Source organism: Astatotilapia calliptera, chromosome 7 (genome assembly GCF_900246225.1).
Source record: "Astatotilapia calliptera chromosome 7, fAstCal1.2, whole genome shotgun sequence".
Taxonomy (NCBI): Eukaryota; Metazoa; Chordata; class Actinopteri; order Cichliformes; family Cichlidae; genus Astatotilapia; species Astatotilapia calliptera.
In genome coordinates this window covers 20,850,897-20,872,365 of record NC_039308.1, presented here as the reverse complement: position 1 = coordinate 20,872,365, position 21,469 = coordinate 20,850,897, and the positions used below count along the sequence as shown (strand labels likewise).

General features: G+C 38.0%; 1 protein-coding gene across 7 annotated transcripts in view; it reads left to right on the top strand.

Moving 5' to 3' along the window:
- The window catches only part of znf618 (zinc finger protein 618), a 41,761-nt gene extending 21,443 nt beyond the window's left edge, over nucleotides 1-20,318 (top strand). For 4 of the 7 annotated variants that reach the window (XM_026173687.1, XM_026173686.1, XM_026173688.1 and 1 more), the window contains 11 exons: nucleotides 6,599-6,688; nucleotides 7,697-7,777; nucleotides 8,502-8,591; nucleotides 8,952-9,041; nucleotides 9,221-9,310; nucleotides 12,020-12,097; nucleotides 15,175-15,219; nucleotides 15,712-15,789; nucleotides 17,511-17,669; nucleotides 18,194-19,293; nucleotides 19,636-20,318. In XM_026173687.1, the coding sequence (XP_026029472.1) occupies nucleotides 6,599-6,688; nucleotides 7,697-7,777; nucleotides 8,502-8,591; nucleotides 8,952-9,041; nucleotides 9,221-9,310; nucleotides 12,020-12,097; nucleotides 15,175-15,219; nucleotides 15,712-15,789; nucleotides 17,511-17,669; nucleotides 18,194-19,293; nucleotides 19,636-20,184 (2,450 nt within the window). In that variant the 3' untranslated portion in view covers nucleotides 20,185-20,318. The remainder of the gene's footprint in view (nucleotides 1-6,598; nucleotides 6,689-7,696; nucleotides 7,778-8,501; nucleotides 8,592-8,951; nucleotides 9,042-9,220; nucleotides 9,311-12,019; nucleotides 12,098-15,174; nucleotides 15,220-15,711; nucleotides 15,790-17,510; nucleotides 17,670-18,193; nucleotides 19,294-19,635) is intronic. The other 3 variants (XM_026173690.1, XM_026173692.1, XM_026173689.1) reach the window with 2 other exon arrangements.
- Nucleotides 20,319-21,469: the final 1,151 nt, after the last annotated feature.

Below are 21,469 nucleotides of genomic sequence, written 5' to 3'. Positions count from 1 at the left end.
GGATACCAGTGTTGAACAGAGTTTTTGAGAGGTATACCACCAGAGACCTTGGATCCAGCTGCTTGAGGGTTTGTGCTGTTCTACTTTTCCCACCCCAGAAGTGTTCTGTACTGTACTCTGCTGCTGCACTGGACACTGGAATTAACCACTATTATCTCAAAGGTTTGATAGTTAGGGGAACCTTTCTCTTGGGAAATGACCAGAAGTCATAAAAAGTCCTATGAGCACTCACCTCATTGAGAGGAAAACCAGTAGCATGGACACTGTGCAACATGGAGCAGCTGTAATTCTCTAATGGTTGCAGATGCAGTCCAACATGTTGATGGGGGATTCTGTGTATTCAATATTATGAAAAAAAATAGACCAGTTCTTAACATTGCTTACTTATTTTGTGGTGGATCCACTATCAGTGTTCTAATTTATCAAAAGGACATACAGCCATCAGATATTTTCATCTTTGTCATCATTAAAACTCAGTTCAGTTTTATTAATATAGTGCCAATTAACAAGTTTACTTTCAGTTATCCCCTATGGCTATACCTGTTGTAGCAAGGGATTGCTACAACAGGTAGCTCTGCATGTTTCATTTAACAATTTACACTGGTTGCCTTTCCTGATGCAATCTCAAAGGAATTTGTGTCTCCTCATGAGATCGAACCGGTGATCTTTTGCTTCTAAGGCGAATGTCACGGTCAGTGATAGAAAATATTCCGCTGATGTAACCTCTGGCCAGGAGTCAGTTAGTCAGTCAGTATTTTAATATGTCTATAAGCACTGATGTTGCCATTTATAAATGTCATGTGCCCAACGCCTTCACACTTCCAGCACTGTGCTTCACTGTTGAGACTTTGCATTCTCCTGTTTTCACAGCAGACGTGCTGGACCCCATCTGAGCTGAACAAATTTATCTCGGTTTCAGCTGAAAAGTATGCTCTAAATATTCTTCAGGCTTTTTTTCATGTTCTTTGTCATAAAATAGCAAGATTAATCTTTTTAAAGTAATGACCTCAGCAGTTAATGTCTAAGAAAAAAAGCCCATGGTTGATCACTAGCAATGTGCTTCTCATTTTTTCATGGTCTTTAACATAGAGGAAGGCTGTTGCAGCTCTGATTATTAGTGATACTGTACTGATTCTGTACCTTTTAATGCTAGAACTGTGGTTTCACAGATTTGTTTTGAGCATCAGTCATCCTGCATCTTTTTTTTTGCTTGTCTTTACTGGAGCCATGGGACAAATTTTCAGATAGACACAACCCATTAATTCCAGTAAAAACAAACAAACAAATGTTCACTCGCACCTGTATTTTCAAAATAGATTTTATAATCTAATATACTGTGCAAAGTCTCGAATCACCTCTCATTTCTTTATATTTTGCTTTTAAGGAGCTTTATAGGAGCCAAATCTCTTTTTAATTCATTTTTTTAAAGGTGTAATATGAAGAGGGGGGCCTTAACAGCCCACTGATAATAGTGTGCATCTAACTTAATAGGCAAAATCAATATTGTTTAAACACAATATTTATCCCTTCAAGCAAACTACACTTGGTGATAATATTTAGCTGTTTTCAGAGATAAATTTGTCCATTTATTACCCAGGTCCATTAGGTTTTGGATGAATCTTTTATCATCCAGTCATCATTGAATTAGAATATACTCAGAAACGTGCTCTTCATTTTCCTTCCATCGTTTTGTAGTAAAATAAATTCCTGAATTGTATCAAAGTGTAATAGTATCGTGAGCAGGATAATGTAAATCATCCCTTGTTCTTTGCCAGGATAAGGGTTGGAAATCTTTTCCTCCCCTGCCAGATGTACTGTGATCCTAATTTGTCCCATTTATTGAATTTCAATTTGTTTGAGTGTTTGTGATAGGAAGAATAACCTGGTCAAGATGTTCATGTTCCTGCCTCAGCTTGGGATTTAAAACTTAATAATGGGATTAAATTCCACCTCCTATTGTCATTCCCAATTGTTTTACTCAAGAGGCTCAACATTATGGCATACCAATTGTTCTTTTACAGTTAATATTAACTCATAAATATGTCACGAGGTATGAAATTCAGTTTCTTGAGTGGACTCCAACTTATGCTCCAGCTAGTTTTATAGGTTTTTGGAGTATTCAGCTTGTAGCCTGAGATGGAACTAAAGGTATCCAAAAACACCAACAAGTTTGGAGTTGATATTTCTGGATTTGGCAAAAAGATTAAGATGTCATCTGTAAATCAAGAAAGTTAGTGTCCTTGATTGAAGTATTACTTTATTATTCTGTTAATTTTATTATTACAGGATCGAATATTACTATCGTGGGTCAATCCCTGACTTAGTTCCTAAATGGATATGATGTTGTTAAAGACTTGTGAATGATCCCAAAGTTGTTTCCTGAAATCTTTCCAAGTGATTTCAAAACCAGCAGACAGACTGTAAAGGGCCTATTGCACAACTTTGTCTAGTCCCTCTGCAGGCTGAAAACTGAAAGCTGAAAACTTTTGTTATGTCTCCATTTATTATTAATTTTGCCTTTGGATTGTTTAGCAGAGATGGATACTTTTTAGTGAAGGTATTTTTGTATTGCTTTCTATAAAAATTTCCAGTTCACTTAAATGCTCTCTCGTACTGCTTGCAGTTTGTTGTGCTCATGCAGAGTATGGTGGACGTTATCCTGCTTCTGCCTTTGCCAGATAAAGCCGTTCTGCAAGAAACGTATTATTTGAGAAAGGAGATTTTTGGTTCTTTTGGCCATGATGTATGTTAAAAATCTTATAATCTTTGTTCACAAAATCAAGAGGTCAGTCCTAAGGATGGGAAATAGCAAGAAAAGGCTGAAGTTTGCCAAATTACACAAGAACTGGAAATCAGAACTGAAAATCGGTGGCAGGGGTCCAGGTTCAGGTCTGGCCCATACCCTTTCCTATCATTCCCCTTCAGTCTCTCTTATCTTCCTGTCACGGTGTACTGTCCTATGAAAAACAAAGGCTATAAATGCTCCGCTAATTATATAAAGGAGGGCCATTTCAGCCAGTGGTGTTGGGCTCTTGTCAATTAATAGGATTTTGTACACAGCATCAGATTTTGATCCACCATGCAATACGATCTGGAAAGCATCTGATTGGCCGTGGTTTCATTCATCACCTCACAATAATGCCAGTGCAATAGAAGCATACCTAGATGGAAAAACACACAGAAGAACTCTATCAGTCATAGATTGGCCTCCTCAGTGCCCAGAACACAACATTATTGAAGCAATTTGGGATCATCTTGACAGAGAATGGAACAAAAAGCAGCCAATGTCCAAAGAAAAGCTTTCAATGTCTTTCACGAAGCCTGAAGATATATTCCTTGAGACTACTTAAAGAAATGACAAGGTTTCCCTAAGTGAAGTTCAGATTGTGTTGGGGAATAATACCATATAGAGACTTTCAAGCGTGTTTATAGAGGAAAACGAATAGAGTACAAACTCTATTTTTGCCCTCCTGTATTTCCATGTATTTTTACATGTTTCAGTAACCTGCTACACCTATTTCTATTATTTTCCAAGCAATATATTAAGGAGTGAGTGGTGGCTCAAGACTTTTGCAAAGCAGTTTGTTTGTAAATATTTCCACTTAATTACCTCTAAATGTTTGCTTGTATGCATTTATTTTGTCAGTACAGTGTCTTAAGAGTTTACAATTCATTTAGGATATGGAAAAAGTTGAGCCAGATTATTATTATTATTATTATTATTATTATTATTATTATTATTATTATTATTATATATATATATTTTTTTTTTTTTTTTTTTTTTTTAAAGCATCACCACTGCATCAACAGACTGATGTAGTTTATTTAAGAGTATGCTAATCCACGAAGAAGGGTCATAGCTAAATCACCAAAGGTCCTGTGAAATATAACATAGAATTAAACATTTTGCACATTAATTGGTGCATTAAGATTCATGTTTTTCAAACATTTTAGATTCTATTTACAATTTCAATTGGTCCAAAAGCTAAAAGACTAAAATACAGTAAGCAGTACACAAACTTCTAACCATGTTATACTACTGTGAAAATTGTAATTTTATTTTTTACAGTATATTTAGAATGCTTGTTTGTTTGTTTGTTTGTTTGTTTGTTTGTTTTTGCTTGATATGTAAAATGGGCCTTGCACTGCAAAGTTTTGGTAGATTTAAAAAGCTAAACATTTGGTTTGACATTTTTAGTAAAGTCTAGTCTTATTTTGGGGTTGTTTTCTAACTATCCTTACTGAGACTTGTGTCCATAATGTTGTTGATTCAGTCCAGTGTGCATGGACCACTGATTTAACAGAAGCTTTGATTATACTGACAAACACCAGGAATTCACTGATTTATGAAAATTTATTTTAATTAGTGGGAGAATTGATGTAATATACACAGCACTGCAGCCAGGCAGTATTATAAATGCAATTACTCATGCTAATAATTACTGTTATTACTGTAAAATAAAAATATCTTTTTAATCACCTGTTAGCTATTCTTTGTCCACTTTTAAATGGCCATTTGCTTTGCTTACATAACGCTTACTTTTAACATATTTTGCACAGTATGTACCTGAGCTGTCAAACAATGCCAAAAGTCATTTTCAGGTTTTACTTAAAATGGTTTGAGCCTGTGGTTTTTATTATTGTCACTAATATTCTTATTATCATTAGTATTAGTAGTAGTTTTAATTGAATTTAATCAATGAAAATATTGATCCGTGATGCTTTCAGGGTTTCCTTCAGGGTATAGTGCGTGCTGAGCCTCAACCTTTGGAATTTTTTTTTTTTTTTTTTTTTTTTAAGGTGTAGGTGTGACATCAAACATGAATCAGCCTGCTTTTATTTAGCTTACTTACTTTAGCTTAAAGAAAAGAACAAGCAAAATGCAAAAGGTAAATGGTACGCCTTGCGGTTTACCTTCAGTTCAGCCGATTATTCATCCATGTATATTCACTAATTTATGTAGGTTAAATCTTCTCTCTACTTGCACTGCCAGCTATGTGTCTGAAATCGGAAGCAGAAGGTCCTACACCGGTCTACTTTTCTCATTTTGTACCCCCACAAACACTCACTATGTGCCATAGTGCTATATTAAGAGTCGCAGACGCTGCACACCTTTTCGGAAATTCTACTTTGTGTTTTATGTAGTTTGTGAGACACCTGCCAGTACTGCAGCTTTATTTTTTTCCACATTTGAATGTGGTTCCCCCCCCCTTTTTTTCTTTTTAAACTTGATTATATAGTGAAATTCAGAATTTATTAACAGCCCTTCTGTCTATTACATCCTTGAAGTGCCTCAGGAATTCAGCTAAGAATGCAGCTGATTGGATTAAGTGCCCCTTGAGAACAGGCTGGAGAAAATTTAGAAGTTGTCACTCTGCTGCTAAATAATAAAACATTTCACATGGGTGTGTGATGAGGGGCCTTTTGCAGGGACAACGTCAGACATGTTATTACAGAGAGAGACTAAACCTGAAAGAACTGGAAAATTGATTTTTGTCTTACAAGTCTTTGTGCTGTGCTTTTTATGCAACAGATTGCCTTCAGACAGCAGTTGACTGCAGTGTGTAGAGGCACTTCAGTTCTCACTTGTCAACAGCCACCTGGCTGAACAATGTTTTACCCCACAACAAAATTAACAAGAGCAGAAGAAGCAATCTTCATCTCTGATGCCCTTTCACGCCCTTTATACACTTGGAAAGAAATGTCAGTGAATCCTACATCAACAAAAGTAAAAATAACAAAGTAAGACTAAAGTAACATTATATTGCACATTTAAACACTTTTGAACAATACATAATAGTATGTACATAGTCACAGACGCGTACATTTCGATTAAAAAGAGATCTTCTTTTAATTGTGTGAACTTGCTGTTAACTAACAATATATATGTTACTTTAATTTAAATGCAGCTTTCTATTTTCTTTGTGGGGTTATTTTGCTTTTATTTTTAGCTTTTGATATTAATGTTGTCATAAAAATATTAAGCTCATTATTAACCTCTGATCGTTCCACTTAAAGGTCAAGGTTGTTTTTTTTTGTTTGTTTGTTTTTTTAAAGCCTCAATGAAATAACATTTTTCTAAGGTTATCAATGACATGAACTGAGAAAACTTGTGAATTGTTGTGGGCATGGGATGACCCCTTTTCTCAGAGCTTTATACCTGGAATTCTTCCCTCCCTGTTTGGATGCACTGGAGTCCTATCTTATCCTTTGTACTTTAAACATTTTTGTTAATTTAACCTTGTTTGTGGTGCAAATAGACAAAAAAAAAGAAAGAAAACAGAAAAATAGGACCCCTGACCTTCAGTTGAAAGCAACAATACACTTTGGAATTACATGTGTGTTAAATCGCTGTGCGGTGCATTTCAGTTGGCTAAAATATATGCCGTGTACGTGCTTGGTCCAATGTTCAGTTTAAGCCATTTCTCTCTCTTGATCTCAGAACTTTACACAGTCCATACGTGTGTTGATATTATTTAGTTTTCCCAAGCGTTTTTTTTTTTTTTGTCTAGCTAGCGTTACCTGAATTTGGTAATAAATTAAACACTGTTTGTACTGTCAGTGTTGTTCATTGTTGGCTTGTTCCTTTTATCTACAGGTAGCTTCCGTTACTCCTGTGACATCTGTGGAAAGAAGTATAAATACTATAGCTGCTTTCAGGAGCATCGTGATCTGCATGCAGTTGATGGTAAGTTTTGCACAATTTTCAATCATTCCTCGTGGAAAAATCTGTACTTTCTGCAGCAACTGCAAAATCTAAACAAAGGGGGCTAGATTGTTTATATGGAGGAAAAAAATAAAATAAAATTAAGCATTTTATTCAAGGACTCCAAAAAACAGAAGGGATGGCCAGTGTCTAAATGTGGTCTGCAAGTCAAGGGAATTAAGGGCCCTTAAACTTTTAGAAGAATGAAAGTCAGCAGAGGCATGGCAGAATACATGTGTGTAAATGAGCGCAAGGCAGGAGGAAAGGTGAGGATACAAGGAGCAGAGGTGAAGAGGAGAGTGCAGGCTGGGTGAACTCTGTGGAAAGAGTTACCTAAGTAAAATTTTACTTGTATAGCACCTTTCAAGATAAAAATCACAAAGATCTTCACAGAAGCTAAATCATAAAAACAAAAATTAACCAAAAGCAAGTTTAAAAATATGACTTTTTAGTTTTTTTCAAAAGAGACCACGGAGTCCACGGATCTCAAGCTCAAAGGGAGAATTCCAGAGTCTGGGGGCCAAAGTTACAAAAGCTCTGTCACCTTTCGTTTTCAGCCTGGATGGACAACCAGCAAGCCCTGATCACATGACCTCAGGGACCTGAGTGAGAGACGAGTGTCAGTGTGTCAGATTTGTGACAGAAGGATAGCAGCAAGAGTGAAAGGAATGATTTACAAGATGGTAGTGAGACCTGTTATGATGTATGGTTCGGATACTGTGAACCTGACAAGAAGAGAGGAGGCCAAGAAATAGCAGAGTTTAAGAACGGTTTAGGTTGAGCAGTTGAAACAAAGTTAGAGAGGTGAGGCTGAGATGGTTCGACCATGTACCGAGGAGGGATAGTGGATATACTGGGTAAAAGATGAGATGCAGGCAGGAATTGAACTCATGTGATTATTGTAGTATTACATATCTGAAAGAGCTCAAGTTTTGTGACGAGTATTGTGAGAAGATAATCGGCTTGTTCATCTTCCTTTTCTTCTCTCAGATCCATACGAACAGGTGGTGCTACCTGTGGATGGCCTTAAAGAAGAGGAGCCAGTTGAACCCTATCAGAAAATTGGACCAAGTAAGACTGTTTGGTGTACTTGAGGTACACAGATATCTGTACACAAAATTCACAGTTTGGTATATTCATTGATTGGTTTAGTTTGATTTAAGTTTAGCAGACAAAAAAGTGCCTGATAGGCAGTTATTCTTATTGTTAGAGTTGGGATAATAAAATGCTGCAGTCAGTCAAAAAAAGGCTTTAAACTCCTTGTTCACAAGCATAAAGTAAATAAAAATTATATTTTAAAATAAGTGGAAGTTGTGCACAGTTAACTTTTCAAAATCTGAAAATTTTGAAAAATATTTTATTTCTTTGTTTACTTCAACACGGAGGAATCGCATTAAACCAGGGAATTTTAATACTGAGCTGAGGGTTGTGTACTGAACCATCAGGACAAATGCAATAATATCGCTGCAGATGTCTGTACAGAGTATGATTTCAAAATAAAGACATACCACAGCAGAATGAGATTACAAAATTCATTTTAAGGTAGCTTGGCTTTTGTGTTTCCCTGCAGAAGAAGTATATAGAAAGATTTTCCAGAAAGTTTTCTTTAAGTTAAAATTCGGTGATGTTTTAGGGCCTTACAGTTTCAGTCTTCTGTCCAGTTAAAAGTATTGAACACCGTATAGTGAAAAGGCGTTAAGACATTGTGATACTCAGTGTAAATAACACCAAGGATATACGTTAAGTAAAGACTGGTAAGGTTTCCAAACATAAGTCCATAAGTCCTTTTTCGCAGGGGAAAAAGCACTCACCCACCTCTACAGAGACAGCGGGTTCAGCAGACAGCAGCACGTGCCCCTTAAAACACTATTGGCAGTGTTTGCAGGTGGGAATCCTGCACTTATCACTGCATTAATGACTTTTATGGGTGATAGTGTGAACCTCCATGCACAAAACAGGGAAACCCCTGTGTTTCTAATCACTATTATGTACTGCTAAATGTAAACTGTAAAAAAAAAAAAACAAACAACATCCAGTCAGAGTCACTGCTTCTTCCTCTTTCCACTCGATATCGACTTCTTGTTTTCTGCTTCTCTCTAGTGAAGTAAGGCATGTGCAAAAACGCTATTCTTCATCTTAACTGAAGACAACTAATCCAACAGATTTAATCTTTACTCCTTCTTATTATAACCATCGTGGATACAGAAGAGGACAAAGGTTTGTTTATGTGTTTTCTTGTTTCCAGAAACTGGGAGCTATGTTTGTGAATTCTGTGGGAAGCAGTACAAGTATTTCAACCCGTACCAGGAACATGTTGCTCTTCACACGCCAATGGGTGAGTTCATTTGTTTTCTGTGCTTTATTTATTATGATAATGAGTCATTTCTTCATTTTATTTTTGTACAGTATGAAATCTCATATGCAGCTCTAAACCTTGTTGTATGGACAGTGTCATGTATTTTGTTTCTAAAGTTGTGCAATGAATGCAATCCAAGATGCTCCTTTTTCATGTAGGTTCATTTGATTTGAAGACATCACGGGTACAGGAATGTGGTAGCATGGATATGAGTAAATTTGGCCACAGCCAAACTGGAAAGATAAAAAGTAAGCATAAATTTGTTTTTGTTTTTACTTTTTTCATTTATATAGGAAAAGTCGCATGCCTTATAACCCTTGAACCTTTTTTTTTTTACCTTGGACACAAACACACATACTGAAATTTGACCATCAAATCTGCCTTTTTTGTCGAAGTACTATTTACAGATCACATACACTAGTGGGCCACACTGTAACATTTGAAGCTGATAATGTTCATAATAACTGTCATATGTTGAACATTTTTGTGCTTAAATAATGAATTGTAGAATTAATTCTGCATTTGTAAATTAATTTTCGAATTCCACATTAAAAAGCTGATTTTCAAAATGTTTTTTAAAACATAATTTGAAACGGTAATTAAAATGGACTCTGCATCCTCTACTTTACCTGCTAATCTCTTTCTCCTTTAACACACAATTCAAATGACTCTGAAAGAGTGCAAATTTACTGAGGAAGTCTGTAACTTGTACACATTTGTATGAATATAAAAAAAAATTAATAAATAAAATAAAAATCTGCAAGAAATAAAATGGAGGGGGGGTACAAAACTTTAGTAACTTTACTTCACTGTGTGAATTTACTGTTTGAGTTCAGTTTTGGTCTTAAACCACCACCTGGCTCAACAATCTTTTTGTCAAATTATTGGCAAAAAGTTTACAGTGGGTTTCTTCTGAGAGATGCTTCTAAGGCTGAAATTAAGCCAAGAGAAACAACAACTGAAAACAAATGTATACATTTAAAAAAAAATCTCTTGATGAATGAATTACAGGCAAGCATATGCCCAAAAGGTTACTTGCTCTGGATGTTTCTGTGGAAAATTGTTTTATCACTCATCCAAGTGACTTCTCCGGTGTAACAGATGAGTGATGAATGTTTCACCCACTGAAAACCATTGTGCCCAGTTGAATTCAATTGACTTTAAGGAGAGTTGTTAGATGCTGTGCTCATGAGGACAGTCGGTTTTAACTTGCAGCACAACACAAAGCTGCCATATTTGATCAATGATCAAAACACTTAATAGAGCAGAATTAAGACAAATGTAATGTCCTCATATGATAACACATCACACATGACCCAGCATTGTTCTAAGAATGCAAACTTTCTTATTAGAAGTTTCCCAAGTTGCCAGAAAGGAACAGATTTCTTGCTGATCTTAATCAGTGGTCGTTGCTCTCTCTCCGGAATGGCTGCACGGAGGAACAACTATGATAAGCGCTGAGGTTTGTGTCCTTGTCAGGATTAAGCCATCCTCAGCTTCCAGGTTAGGAAAAGTGGAACCAGAAGATATTTGAATGCATCTCTCCACAGCTGCTGATGAATTCTACAAAAAACAAAGTTTGTTAAAAACACTTGCAGGTGAATCACCACAGATTTATCAGTGACATCCATTTACTCAAGAATCACTGATAAGTGAATAACTAGAATGTATAGTTTATAATTTCAACAGTGTACTGCACAAAATGGAACTGGAATATGTCAGATGTGTGATGCTTGTGTGATTTTTTTTTTTTTTTTTTAAATTAATTAATTTATTTTTAGTACTACAAAACTTTGCAGTACTCATGCTAATTTAATGTGGAATTTTAAAAAATTATTTTGAAATGAGGTTTTTAAAAAACATTTTGAAAAACAGGTTTTTTAATGTGGAATGCAAAAATGAATTTACAAATGCTGAATTTATTCTACAATTCATTATTTAAGCACAGAATTCTTTATTTTGATGCGTGTGGCTCTTGTGGTCCTCCATAATTTTGATGACCCAAAGACTCGTCTAAATTGCCTCTGAAAAAATACGTCTCATGTCAGCAGTGATAAGAACCTAGTCACTGATCACTGAGGAGGAAGAAACCATGAAGAGGCTGTTTGGGTGTGATGCTTGGCATCTCTGGTTTACAACTTTCAATTAAAAGACTGCTGCTGACAAATCAGTGCCAGATACCACAGGGAACCTTCAGAGCTTGAGGAGGTCATGCTCTGGGTGCTTGATGCTATGTTGACTGCACAAAAAACACAAGGAGCATATTAGGCTGGGAAGTAATAATGTTTTTGTTCACCAGTGGACATTCACATTTACACATAATTTCTAGATTTGGCAATGTAGAACCTAAGTGCTCTGTGATTGGCTGAGGATTTAAAAAAAAAACTGCACTATTGTTGGAATTGTTAGTTTCTGCTAATTGTGTGTAAGGTTACTGTTGCATATGTGATATCTTTGCAGGAAATGAATCTTTGCTGAATGGTTGGGTGAACAATTTAAATGATAAATTTGATGTCATCTTTTTTTTTTAATTGCCTAAAGCACCTAAATATTAGCTGCTGAACACAAGAAATTACACATTAATTTTTATTTTCTAAAGGCCCCCCCAAATCTCCTCCCCTAACAAAAAAAAAGTAATTCTGCTAAGAAGCAGTGTGCCATAAAGAACTATTTAAAGCATGGCACACACACACACACAGAGCTTAAAAGTGGGTCAAAAAGATGGAATGAAGAGGAGGAATTAAACCCATATTTAAATATCATTTGAACGTTTGGATCATTTTCAAGGCTGTTAGCGTGATTGATTTGCATGCTGCAAACTAAAATCAAGTGTAAATTGCACGTCATTAACTTTGCTTCCCCTCTCTAACTGTTGTGCGGATTTAAATTAAAAATGTTATCCACAGTCGTTGGCCTGACCATGTCACTCATCGTTTTTCCTGTTTTCTCACATACAGACAGCCCATTCAGGCGGAAATTGGAAAGTGCAATTCAGTCCAGTCTGGTTGACACAAACAGTTCACAGAACTCGAGCGGTGAGCACAAGTCACTGGGTTTTTTTTGTTGTTGTTGGTGGGTTTTTTTGGGGGGTGGAAATGTATTATTTTTGTTCAAACAATAAAAACAATATTTTTAGTAATGCTACAGTTCAGGTATATGAATTAATGGAAGAATAGAAACCATTTCTGCAAACATTGCTTTGCTACCCATGCCTGGGCTGAAGATGTAGATGGAGAGGTTTGTTTCATCTAACTGCATATACTAGCTTAAATTGTAGAGCATTAACTTCATCCTGTTGTGTTTGGGTTCATATGAGGTGTTATCAAAATGTTCTTACACTGTTTTGTTGTGCACAAAAGGAGCAATGCATGGTAATGCGAATACAAAAAGTACAAGTGGTCACATTCCTGACACAAAATTCCATGTGATGTCATGTTTATCAACTAGGGCTGGGCCATATCATACCCTTCACGGTAATACCGTTATAATGTTAGGCAATGATAAGAAAATGAAATATCACGATAGAATATGGGTAAAACGCGCATGCGTAGTGCCTTTGTTTACATACGCACTTGGCGGAAAAAGCACGGTGGCGACGGAGAATGAGAAGGCGGGTCGTTGAATGAAACAGATGAACCAGAACTGGTTTGTAAAAATGGTGCAACATCAGTGGTGTGGAACTGGTTTGGCTTTCGTCCATCAGATACACACCAAAGCACATTTTTTGGTAGAGCATGCAAGCGAGCCGTTGTTATTACCAAACCGCTCAAAAATGTTTTAGTACGACTTTGCTAAGCTACGAAGCCGCACCACTTGATGGAGTGTCGGAGCATTTTAGCTACCGTAGTCAGGAGCTTCGCGGAGTGATACGTACTGTGCTTCAACGTAATATTAGCGTATGCGTATGTATAACCTCTTTTTAAGTTTTGTGGATATTATACATGGTTATGCTGAGGATATGTCGGCCAATTTCCACTGGAAATGCCTTTTAGTTAAACTATCAGCAAGGAATTTGTATTTACACTGTTAAATTTTTATATAACTTTAATGCACTTAAAAAAAGCTGCTTGTTTAAGTGAAAATACATTGATGGGGTTTTTTGCACTAATAAAGTTGTGGAGTTGTAAAGTATTTTGTCAATTATATTGTCGGTTACATCGTTATTGCAAATTTTCAAAAATATCATGATAAATATTTTTGGCCATATTGCCCTGCCCTGTTATCAACACTGGGTCCTGGATTACACTTATATTGGTGACCACATCAAGGTCTTGTGAAGAAAAAGAAATACAGGTTTTTGTGTTAAACTGTGTTAACTTTATATTTGGATTAGAGCCGTAACAGAAATCTTTAGTGAATGAGCCTTTATGATTCAAGCACAAATAAGATGCATCACGTCAACTGTGCCTCCAAGAAACAGCCTGTTGTTTCCTACAACATTCACTGAATTGTGCACTGTGAATTCATCCCCCAGGGGCAGACTGAAGGGTCGTTCCAACTCAGAGCAGCTAAGTTTTAAAACATTTTCTGCTCGACCTTCTGTTTTCCTACAAACTTTATGGTCCAAAGTTTGGAAACACATATTTTATGTAACACATAAACACATATAGATTCATATAACAAATAATCTCCCAAGATTTTTTTTCTTCTTCTTTTTGCAAAATGGTCCCTCAACATATTTTTAGACTTTTTTTTTTTTTTTTTTTCACACGTTGAAATCTGAGGCAATGCTTGAATATGTACACGTCAAAAACTCTTGAAGATAAAAGGAGAAATTTTCCCTGGTACTTCTCACCAAAGAAATGAATCAAGATTTATAATTTGGGACAGATTTTGGGCTTTTATCTGTAATAGTTTTTGAGTTAATCATGTTCAAACATTGCCTCAGATTTCAATTTGTGAAAAAATCGCCTGAAAGTGGTTGACAGATAGAAAAGATAGATAGGTAGGCAGATGGATCTTGAAAAGTATAGCTAAAATTTCACAGCAATCACTGCAAATTGGGGATGGTTGAGCAGTAGGCCCACCTTAATTTGAGATGGAATAACCCTGTAAAATCTTGAGAAGTCAGAAGAACATAAAGCACAAATGACCTGAACCGTGGCACATGTCAACATGTACCAACTCAGTGAAAATGCAGACATTTTTCATTATTTACCAATGTAATTGTTATCCTTCACTGATCCTGTTTCAGATTTGAGACCCTTAAACTTCTTTTTCTTCTCTAAGATAAAAAGAAGGGCTGTTATTTTGATACTGTGGATGAGTTTCAGTGGTTATCAAAAGTGGTGCTTGATGCTCTTAATGTCCACAGGAAAGCAGTGCTGTCTGACAGTGCAGAGTTGCGTGTTGAGTGACAGGAAATTGAGTTGCTTAATCATGATTTGCTTAAGTTAAATTAAGCTACTTTATGCAAATACAAGCGTTCCAGTGAGAGACAGCAGCTCTAAAAACTCTTGAGAAGCATTAAAGTAGCCATTGTCAATCTAAAATCAGTTTAAGCAATCAGTTTTTTTCTCACCTTACATCTTTTTCCTATATGTTGGACTGTTTTTATTTATGAAGAGAATACTTCATGGCAAACAAGCTGCCATGTTAGTTTCATCCAATCAGGCGTTTGCTCAGTGTTTGCACAGCTGGACGAGGCTGGAAAAGAGGGACGGCACCTGTCAGTCTATTCTATTTTGTCTCAGTCTGGTGGCTTGCAAAGCAATTCCTCACTTATAAAAACACTCAGTTGACATGTACCATAAGTGTGGGAGGAGCATTTTGAGTGGTATATCCATAAACAAGAAGATTATGTCAAAGAACATAAGGGCTATATGTAAATCTGGTATGTTTTTAATGTTTAGGTGTGGACATGGAGCACTTTAGTTGCTTTTTAAAGAATCAATACAATATTATCTATCTTTCCAAGGTTTAGTAAATTGCTTTATTTTTCTGTTGTGTTCCATTATATTCAAAGTAAACACAATATGAATGCATAAAAATAAAATAAACAATAAATGAAGTTATATTAATGCGGTGATAAAATGAGGAAGGGAAATGAGTGATGGTGGTCCACTGTCTCTGTAGTTTTAAATTCCTCCCCCTCCTGTCCTCCTGTTAACAGGAACGCCAAGCCCTCTGGTGGCCACCTCTTTCTCTACAGCACAGAGTAAGTCTAACCACACCTCTCTGCCTTAAACAAATATATGCATGTAAGCACGCACCTTGCTTATTTTGCCATTTTCTCTGTTTTCCTTGATTTTTTTTAAAAATCTGTTGTTATTTAGTGAAAATCTTTCTTTATGTAATTGTGGTGATATATTTTTCTTCTTTTGGCTTGACTATAACAAGAAAGTGTCTGACCAAGATGCCCATTGTTAGTCTTACTGACATCTGACAACTTAGCATTGCCTCCTATGGGCAGCAACATTTTACCGTATTAGGCTCACTGTTATTGTTAAGTATTAAATATCTCTATAAAAAAATCATAGATTTCATAAATGCTTTTTCAAAAGGAGTCACTTTTACCACATACTGGCGTGCCTGAGTTTCGGAGCTGCTGTATTTTGCAGAAATCCAGTGCACGTCAGGGACAGACCATATTTTAATTTTTGCCTCTGACAAAGAGTCAACACTCTTCTGGGCCTTGTGATTTTTTTAGAACCGTACACTTGTGGTGCCTGTGGCATCCAGTTCCAGTTCTACAACAACCTGCTGGAGCACATGCAGTCCCATGCTGGTGAGTCCACGACTACAAATGCATGTAAAGCACGACAGCAGAAAAAGTACGTAACGTGAACGCAGTGTCAGTGGCTGCAATACATTCAAAACTGCCATTCATCACATATCACCACTGTTTAATTAGTATTCCGTGTTACTGTACATAATATTTCTATATCTGCCAATAATGAGGGTTGTTGCAGATCTGGATCTGAGTTTGCTGGAAATAGTGTTGCAAAGATTTGATGCATCATTTGTCACTGTGTGTGTGTGTCTGTCTGTCTGTCTGTCTGTCTGTCTGTCCATGTGAAAAGAGAGTTTTCTCTAGACTCTGTGCAGTCCTGCAAGAAACACCTTTACTGCATCTACAAACTTTCCAGGGGTAAATCCGAAAAGGTTTAACCCAAAAGCTACATCTCAGACTTTACATAAAGGCCTCAGTTATCATGTTAAATGTTAAAGTTTATGACAGGACAATTCGAAAAGGACTGAATAAGTAGGGCTTGTTTGGAAGGTTTGCCAGAAAACAGCCTCTTCTCTCTAAGAAGAGCATGACAGCACAGCTTAGGTCGAGACATTTGCATCTAAACAAGCCACAAAAACACAATGTCCTTGGGACAGATGAGAAGAAAGAGGAGATGTTTGGCCGTAATGCACAAGTGAACCACATTTGGCAAAAAAAACAGACACGCCTTATCTGCACAAACACCTCAATCGAACACTGTGGTAGATACAGATATACCTGTATCATTTTGGCTTGTTTTGCAGCTACAGGACTTGTGCGTGTGCTTGTGGTGTGATAAAGTTAACTGTGAACTGCAACATGATGCAGCAGAACAGTATACTGACAGACCAATCAGAGCAGCAACAGATCGGCTGAAAAAAAGTCCAGACCTTAACCCAACTGAAATGTTGTAGGGGGACCTTAAGATAAATGCCTGCAAACCTCAATGAAGTAAAGCAATATTGCAAAAAAGAGTGGGCCAGAGGTTCTTCACAGCGATGTGAGAGACATAAAGTCATGCAGAAAAGGATGACTTCAAGTTCTTTCTGCTAAAAGTGGTTCTGTAAGCTACTGAATCATGGGGTGTGCTTCGTGTCCCAGGACTGCACAGAATAAAGTTGCATTCTCTGCTCTGCTTTTATGTTGTCAGTTAATCATAAAATGTCAATGCTGATTTTTTTTTTCCAGTTCTGAAGAAAATCAGTTTTTAAGCAATTAAGCCAAATATTCTTGCGAAACTTACTAACACAAAAATAAATAAAGATGCAAACCAGGAAAGCAAGAAAGTATCTGTCTTTGAGCCTTTTTATTTAATATTTAATGTTGAAAGTGTTCAACTGTAAGTAGTTATCCTGTTAAGTATGAATCATGTTCCCTGTCTTCAGCTGGAATTGTATGATTATTAGTCAGATTCAGCTGTGAAACAAATTATATATCAGTTGGATTTGAGGTTTTTTTTTAATATTGCCGAGATTGACTTTGGCAAATTAATTACCATAGATGGAACGCTGTGTGATCTTATAATGAGAAACAACTAGGAAAATAATTCTTTAACTTGTGGTATTTATTTTTAAGGTGCAATTTGTCAACCACAGGGAGGCCAAGTTATTGGTTCTTTTAAAGACAGTTGTTTTGTGTCATGGTTTTAATCTTTACATTTTCTTCCACTCAATACAATTAACTTGTGCTTTTTTCCATTAACAACTCAGCCAGCTCTTCCATCTCTCTGTCAACAGCTGATAATGAGAACCACACCAAAGGGGACTCTCCCAAAACCTCTTCAGTATCGGGTCCTCAGGAGCAGCTGTGGAGAGGCTCTCAGGCTCAGGCCCATTCCTCAGTTAAACTACAAATCCAGCCTCAAAGTATCTCCCAGAGAAACCATGCTCTCACCCGTAAGTACCGCACCTTCATTAAGCCTGGTGGTTAAAAGGCTTCCCATATGTAATATCCCACTGGGCAATTTTCTTGCATACCTGTCTCTTTCACAACATTTTCTGCCTTTATCGCTACTGAATAAGTAAAAATAAACAGAAATAAAACATTTTGGACATTTGGATTGTTTTCTGTGTAGCACTAAAGCACTATGCCAACAGCTCTTTGAAAGTACAGTAATGTTGCATTCGTGCTGTAGCTCTCATCATGTCATTGGTTTATTAAATAAGCCTACTAGGAACATTAACATAGAAGCCATCTATGTCTCTGATTAATAAAGGCAGCAGTGGTGTCTGCTCTGTGTAGCTTTCCCCTTTGATTGCAATGACTTCACACTATGTCATAATCCCTCTCTGATTGTTTTTATATCCTTTTTCTTATTTTAATGTTTCTGCCAGAATATCCAAGGAAACATAAACACTAATTGTCTTTCTTATCATTTGTTCTGCTTTCCTAACCATCCATCTGCTGTCTGTCCTGGCAGAGAATAATGGACTACCTGAGAAGGAGCGCCAGCAGGTGGCTGAACGCCTATTACGGGTAATGTGTTCAGATCTGAGCATGCTAAATGTGCTCAACAGCAAGGACTTCCTGAAGTTGGCACAGACCCTAGTGGATACGGGTGCTCGTCATGGTGCCTACTCAACCCGTGATGCTCTTGGCAACATGAGTGCCTTGGCACTGCGGCAGCTGCCCCGCATGTACAACCAAGTAAAAGTCAAGGTCACGTGTGCTCTAGGCTCAAATGCTTCGCTTGGCATCGCCGTCACCTGCCACTCCCAGACATCTGGCCCAGACGCTTGCTACGTTCTAACAGCCTACCAGGTGGAGGGCTCGAGACTAAAGCGTTACGTGCTTGGTGTAAGGGAGGCTGAGCTGAGGGAAGGGCCAGAACAGGTTCATCACTGGGTGCAGAACGTGCTTTCTGAGTTTGTGATGTCAGACATCCGCACTGTGTATGTCTCTGAGCCCAGAGTGTGGGCGGCAGGATTTGGAGGGTCACCACTGGGAGGCGGGGGCCGGGGGCGGATATGTTTGCGCTGCGCAGGATGCTCACTCGGTGCGGTTGTTCAGGCCGTTCTTGGGAAGCGAAGCCTCCAGGCTCGAGGGCTTCATGAGCTGGCTGAGCTTCTCTCCACATGCAGAGATATCTCCTCCTCTACCACACTCATTCTCCGTGATGAACAGTGTACCAACACATCCACAAGCACAACTGAGGAAGGTCCACAGGGCAACCCTGCACAATGCCCCACCCCTCCTTGTTGGGATCGTATGGCCGAAGCTCTCCTGCAGGTCCATGCCCACTTTGAACAGATTTGTGAGGCTTATGGCCGCAGTAAGGCCACAGCCCCGCTCCTCCAAGGTCTCAACAAGCATCTGCTAGGCACCCTGGCTTGTCTGCTGGCACCTCTGCGCCTGGCAGCTCTGGAGCTGAGCAGCCAGAGGAGACCAACTTTACAGCAGGTGCTGCCCGTCTACCTGCGCTTGGAGAAGTTCTTCACATCCAAAGCTGGAGAGGCTGGAACCGGCACAGCTAGCAAACTCTGCCACTATTTCCTAGAAGCACTCAAGGAAAACTTCAAGGTATTAAACTGGTATTCCTTACACTTAATAACTTCTGTATTGCTAAATGAATGTTTCTTTTATCTTAATTTAAATAAGTTACATTAGAACTGGCTTGTTCTGTGTAGCAATTCAAGTTTTTATTTTATAAAATTCATTTCACCTGATATTTGCATCTCGATTGTACAACAGCGGTCCCCAACCTTTTTTGCGACACAACCTCAACTCTCACGGACCGGTACTGGTCCAAGGCCCGGGGGTTGGGGACCACGGTTGTACAATACACAGTGTTTAACAACAACAAGATAAAGGGAGTATTTTCTATGAGTAAGTACTGACAGTATCATTTTACCTTTTTGCCAGGTTGAACGAGCTCACCAGGTTGCTATGGTCCTGGACCCACAGCTCAAGCTGCGTTCAGTGCCAGCCTACCAGCATGAAGACATAATCTCTCGTGCGTGCGAAATGGCTGCTGAAACTAGGGATGGTGGTATCACTGGTGGTGGAGGTTCAGGTGGTGACGAGCGGGACGCCGATGGCCCCCCCACTCCTAAAATAAGCCGAGTAGAGGGAAGTGGAAACAATGGTGGCCCCTCACGCGGGTCCTCCTCATCTTGCACCGTGTCTGGTAACGATGACAGCCAAAGCCAAGTTAGACAAGAGATTTTTCAATACCTGGCTGAGCCTCTCCTCCAAGGTGCACCTGATCTCTTCCAGTATTGGAGCTCAACAGTGGGCGAGAAGTTCCCCAGGCTCGCTCGCCTGGCACTGTGGCTACTTGCAGTGCCTGCTGTGGGCATACGCAGAGAGTGCGTGACTGTGTGTGAGCAGAGCTTGGCTATGAAGAGGAGGCAGCAGGTAACTGCTGAGGAAATGAACAAACTAATTTTCCTTCACTCTAACATGGGCTAGAAGAAAACCTAACTAACCTAATCAACCAAACCTTCACCTCCAACCAATGACTCAAGACTATTATTTATATATTTTAGGTTTAGCCTAACTGTAAACATAAATGTGTATGGACATTAAATACTTCTCGAGACAAATATTTAAAGATAAAGTCACATTGTTAAGGTTGCAAACACCCATAAAACAATACGGTGTATTACATATTTTTTATGGAGTTGTTAAGTACTGTGGCCAAAATGTAGGGGTGGAACAGTAACTCTCAAAAGATTGTCCTGTTTGGTACTCTGCCCTCGGTTTGGGATGCACACATAAGCAGGATGAGTTTAGTCTTGTCACAGCCAGTGATTTGATTTACTCCAGCCTATTAACTAAACTACTACAAGGCTACAATGCTGTTATTCTCACTGGATGACAACATTTTCAGGTAAAGAATTCATTGCTTGAAGCTCCTGTCATAGACCTCTGAAAATTGACTGTCAAAGTTGACCAGGTATTTACAATCTCTAAAGTAATATTCATTGGTGTATGACAAAAAAAATCAAGCGGTGGATCTTCACTGCCATTGCACCTCTGACAAATAGGTGTACTAGGTTTATCATTTATTATCACAAGTCATAGAAATGTTTATTTTTCAGCACATTCAGCCACGGGCAGGTAACTGAGAGCTTAATCATTGCAGTTGACTTTGATGGTTGCATCAGTGTCCTAAAATGTAGCTGCAGATGATTCGCATGCAGTGCATGCAACTTTTTCATTTAAAAAAGTAAAAAGTAGCAGAAAAACACAGACAAAACAAGTGTGATGCTTTTCTTTTTTTATGTTACCAATGGTAAAGAAAAGTGATCCAACGTTTTCATTCTAGATACAAGTCTTATGCTGCTAGATATAAAAGTCAAACTCACTGACTTGCACAGAGGAGACGAAATGATAAACGTTATCTTTGGTGGACATTTCTTTACAAGTGATTTTCATACATCTACACAGAGGAAAACATCACATTAGAATCTGTTTGTGGTTCGATTTCAATCAGCTGTACCATATCCTAACAGGCAGTTACAAAAACGTGATTAATCCGTACATTATATCGAGCAGTGACAGCATTATGTGACCCTTTTGACTATCTCATTGTTAGTTTCCAGTACGGCTACATCACTCAGCTCTGTAGCCGATTAAGAATTGCGTAAGTTGTTTTTACACTGAAGACATTTTACCTTTGCATTTCCCTCAGATGAAAGGCTGTCGCTTGGAGGCAAAATGCTAATTGATACTTGCATAAATCTTTGTTTGC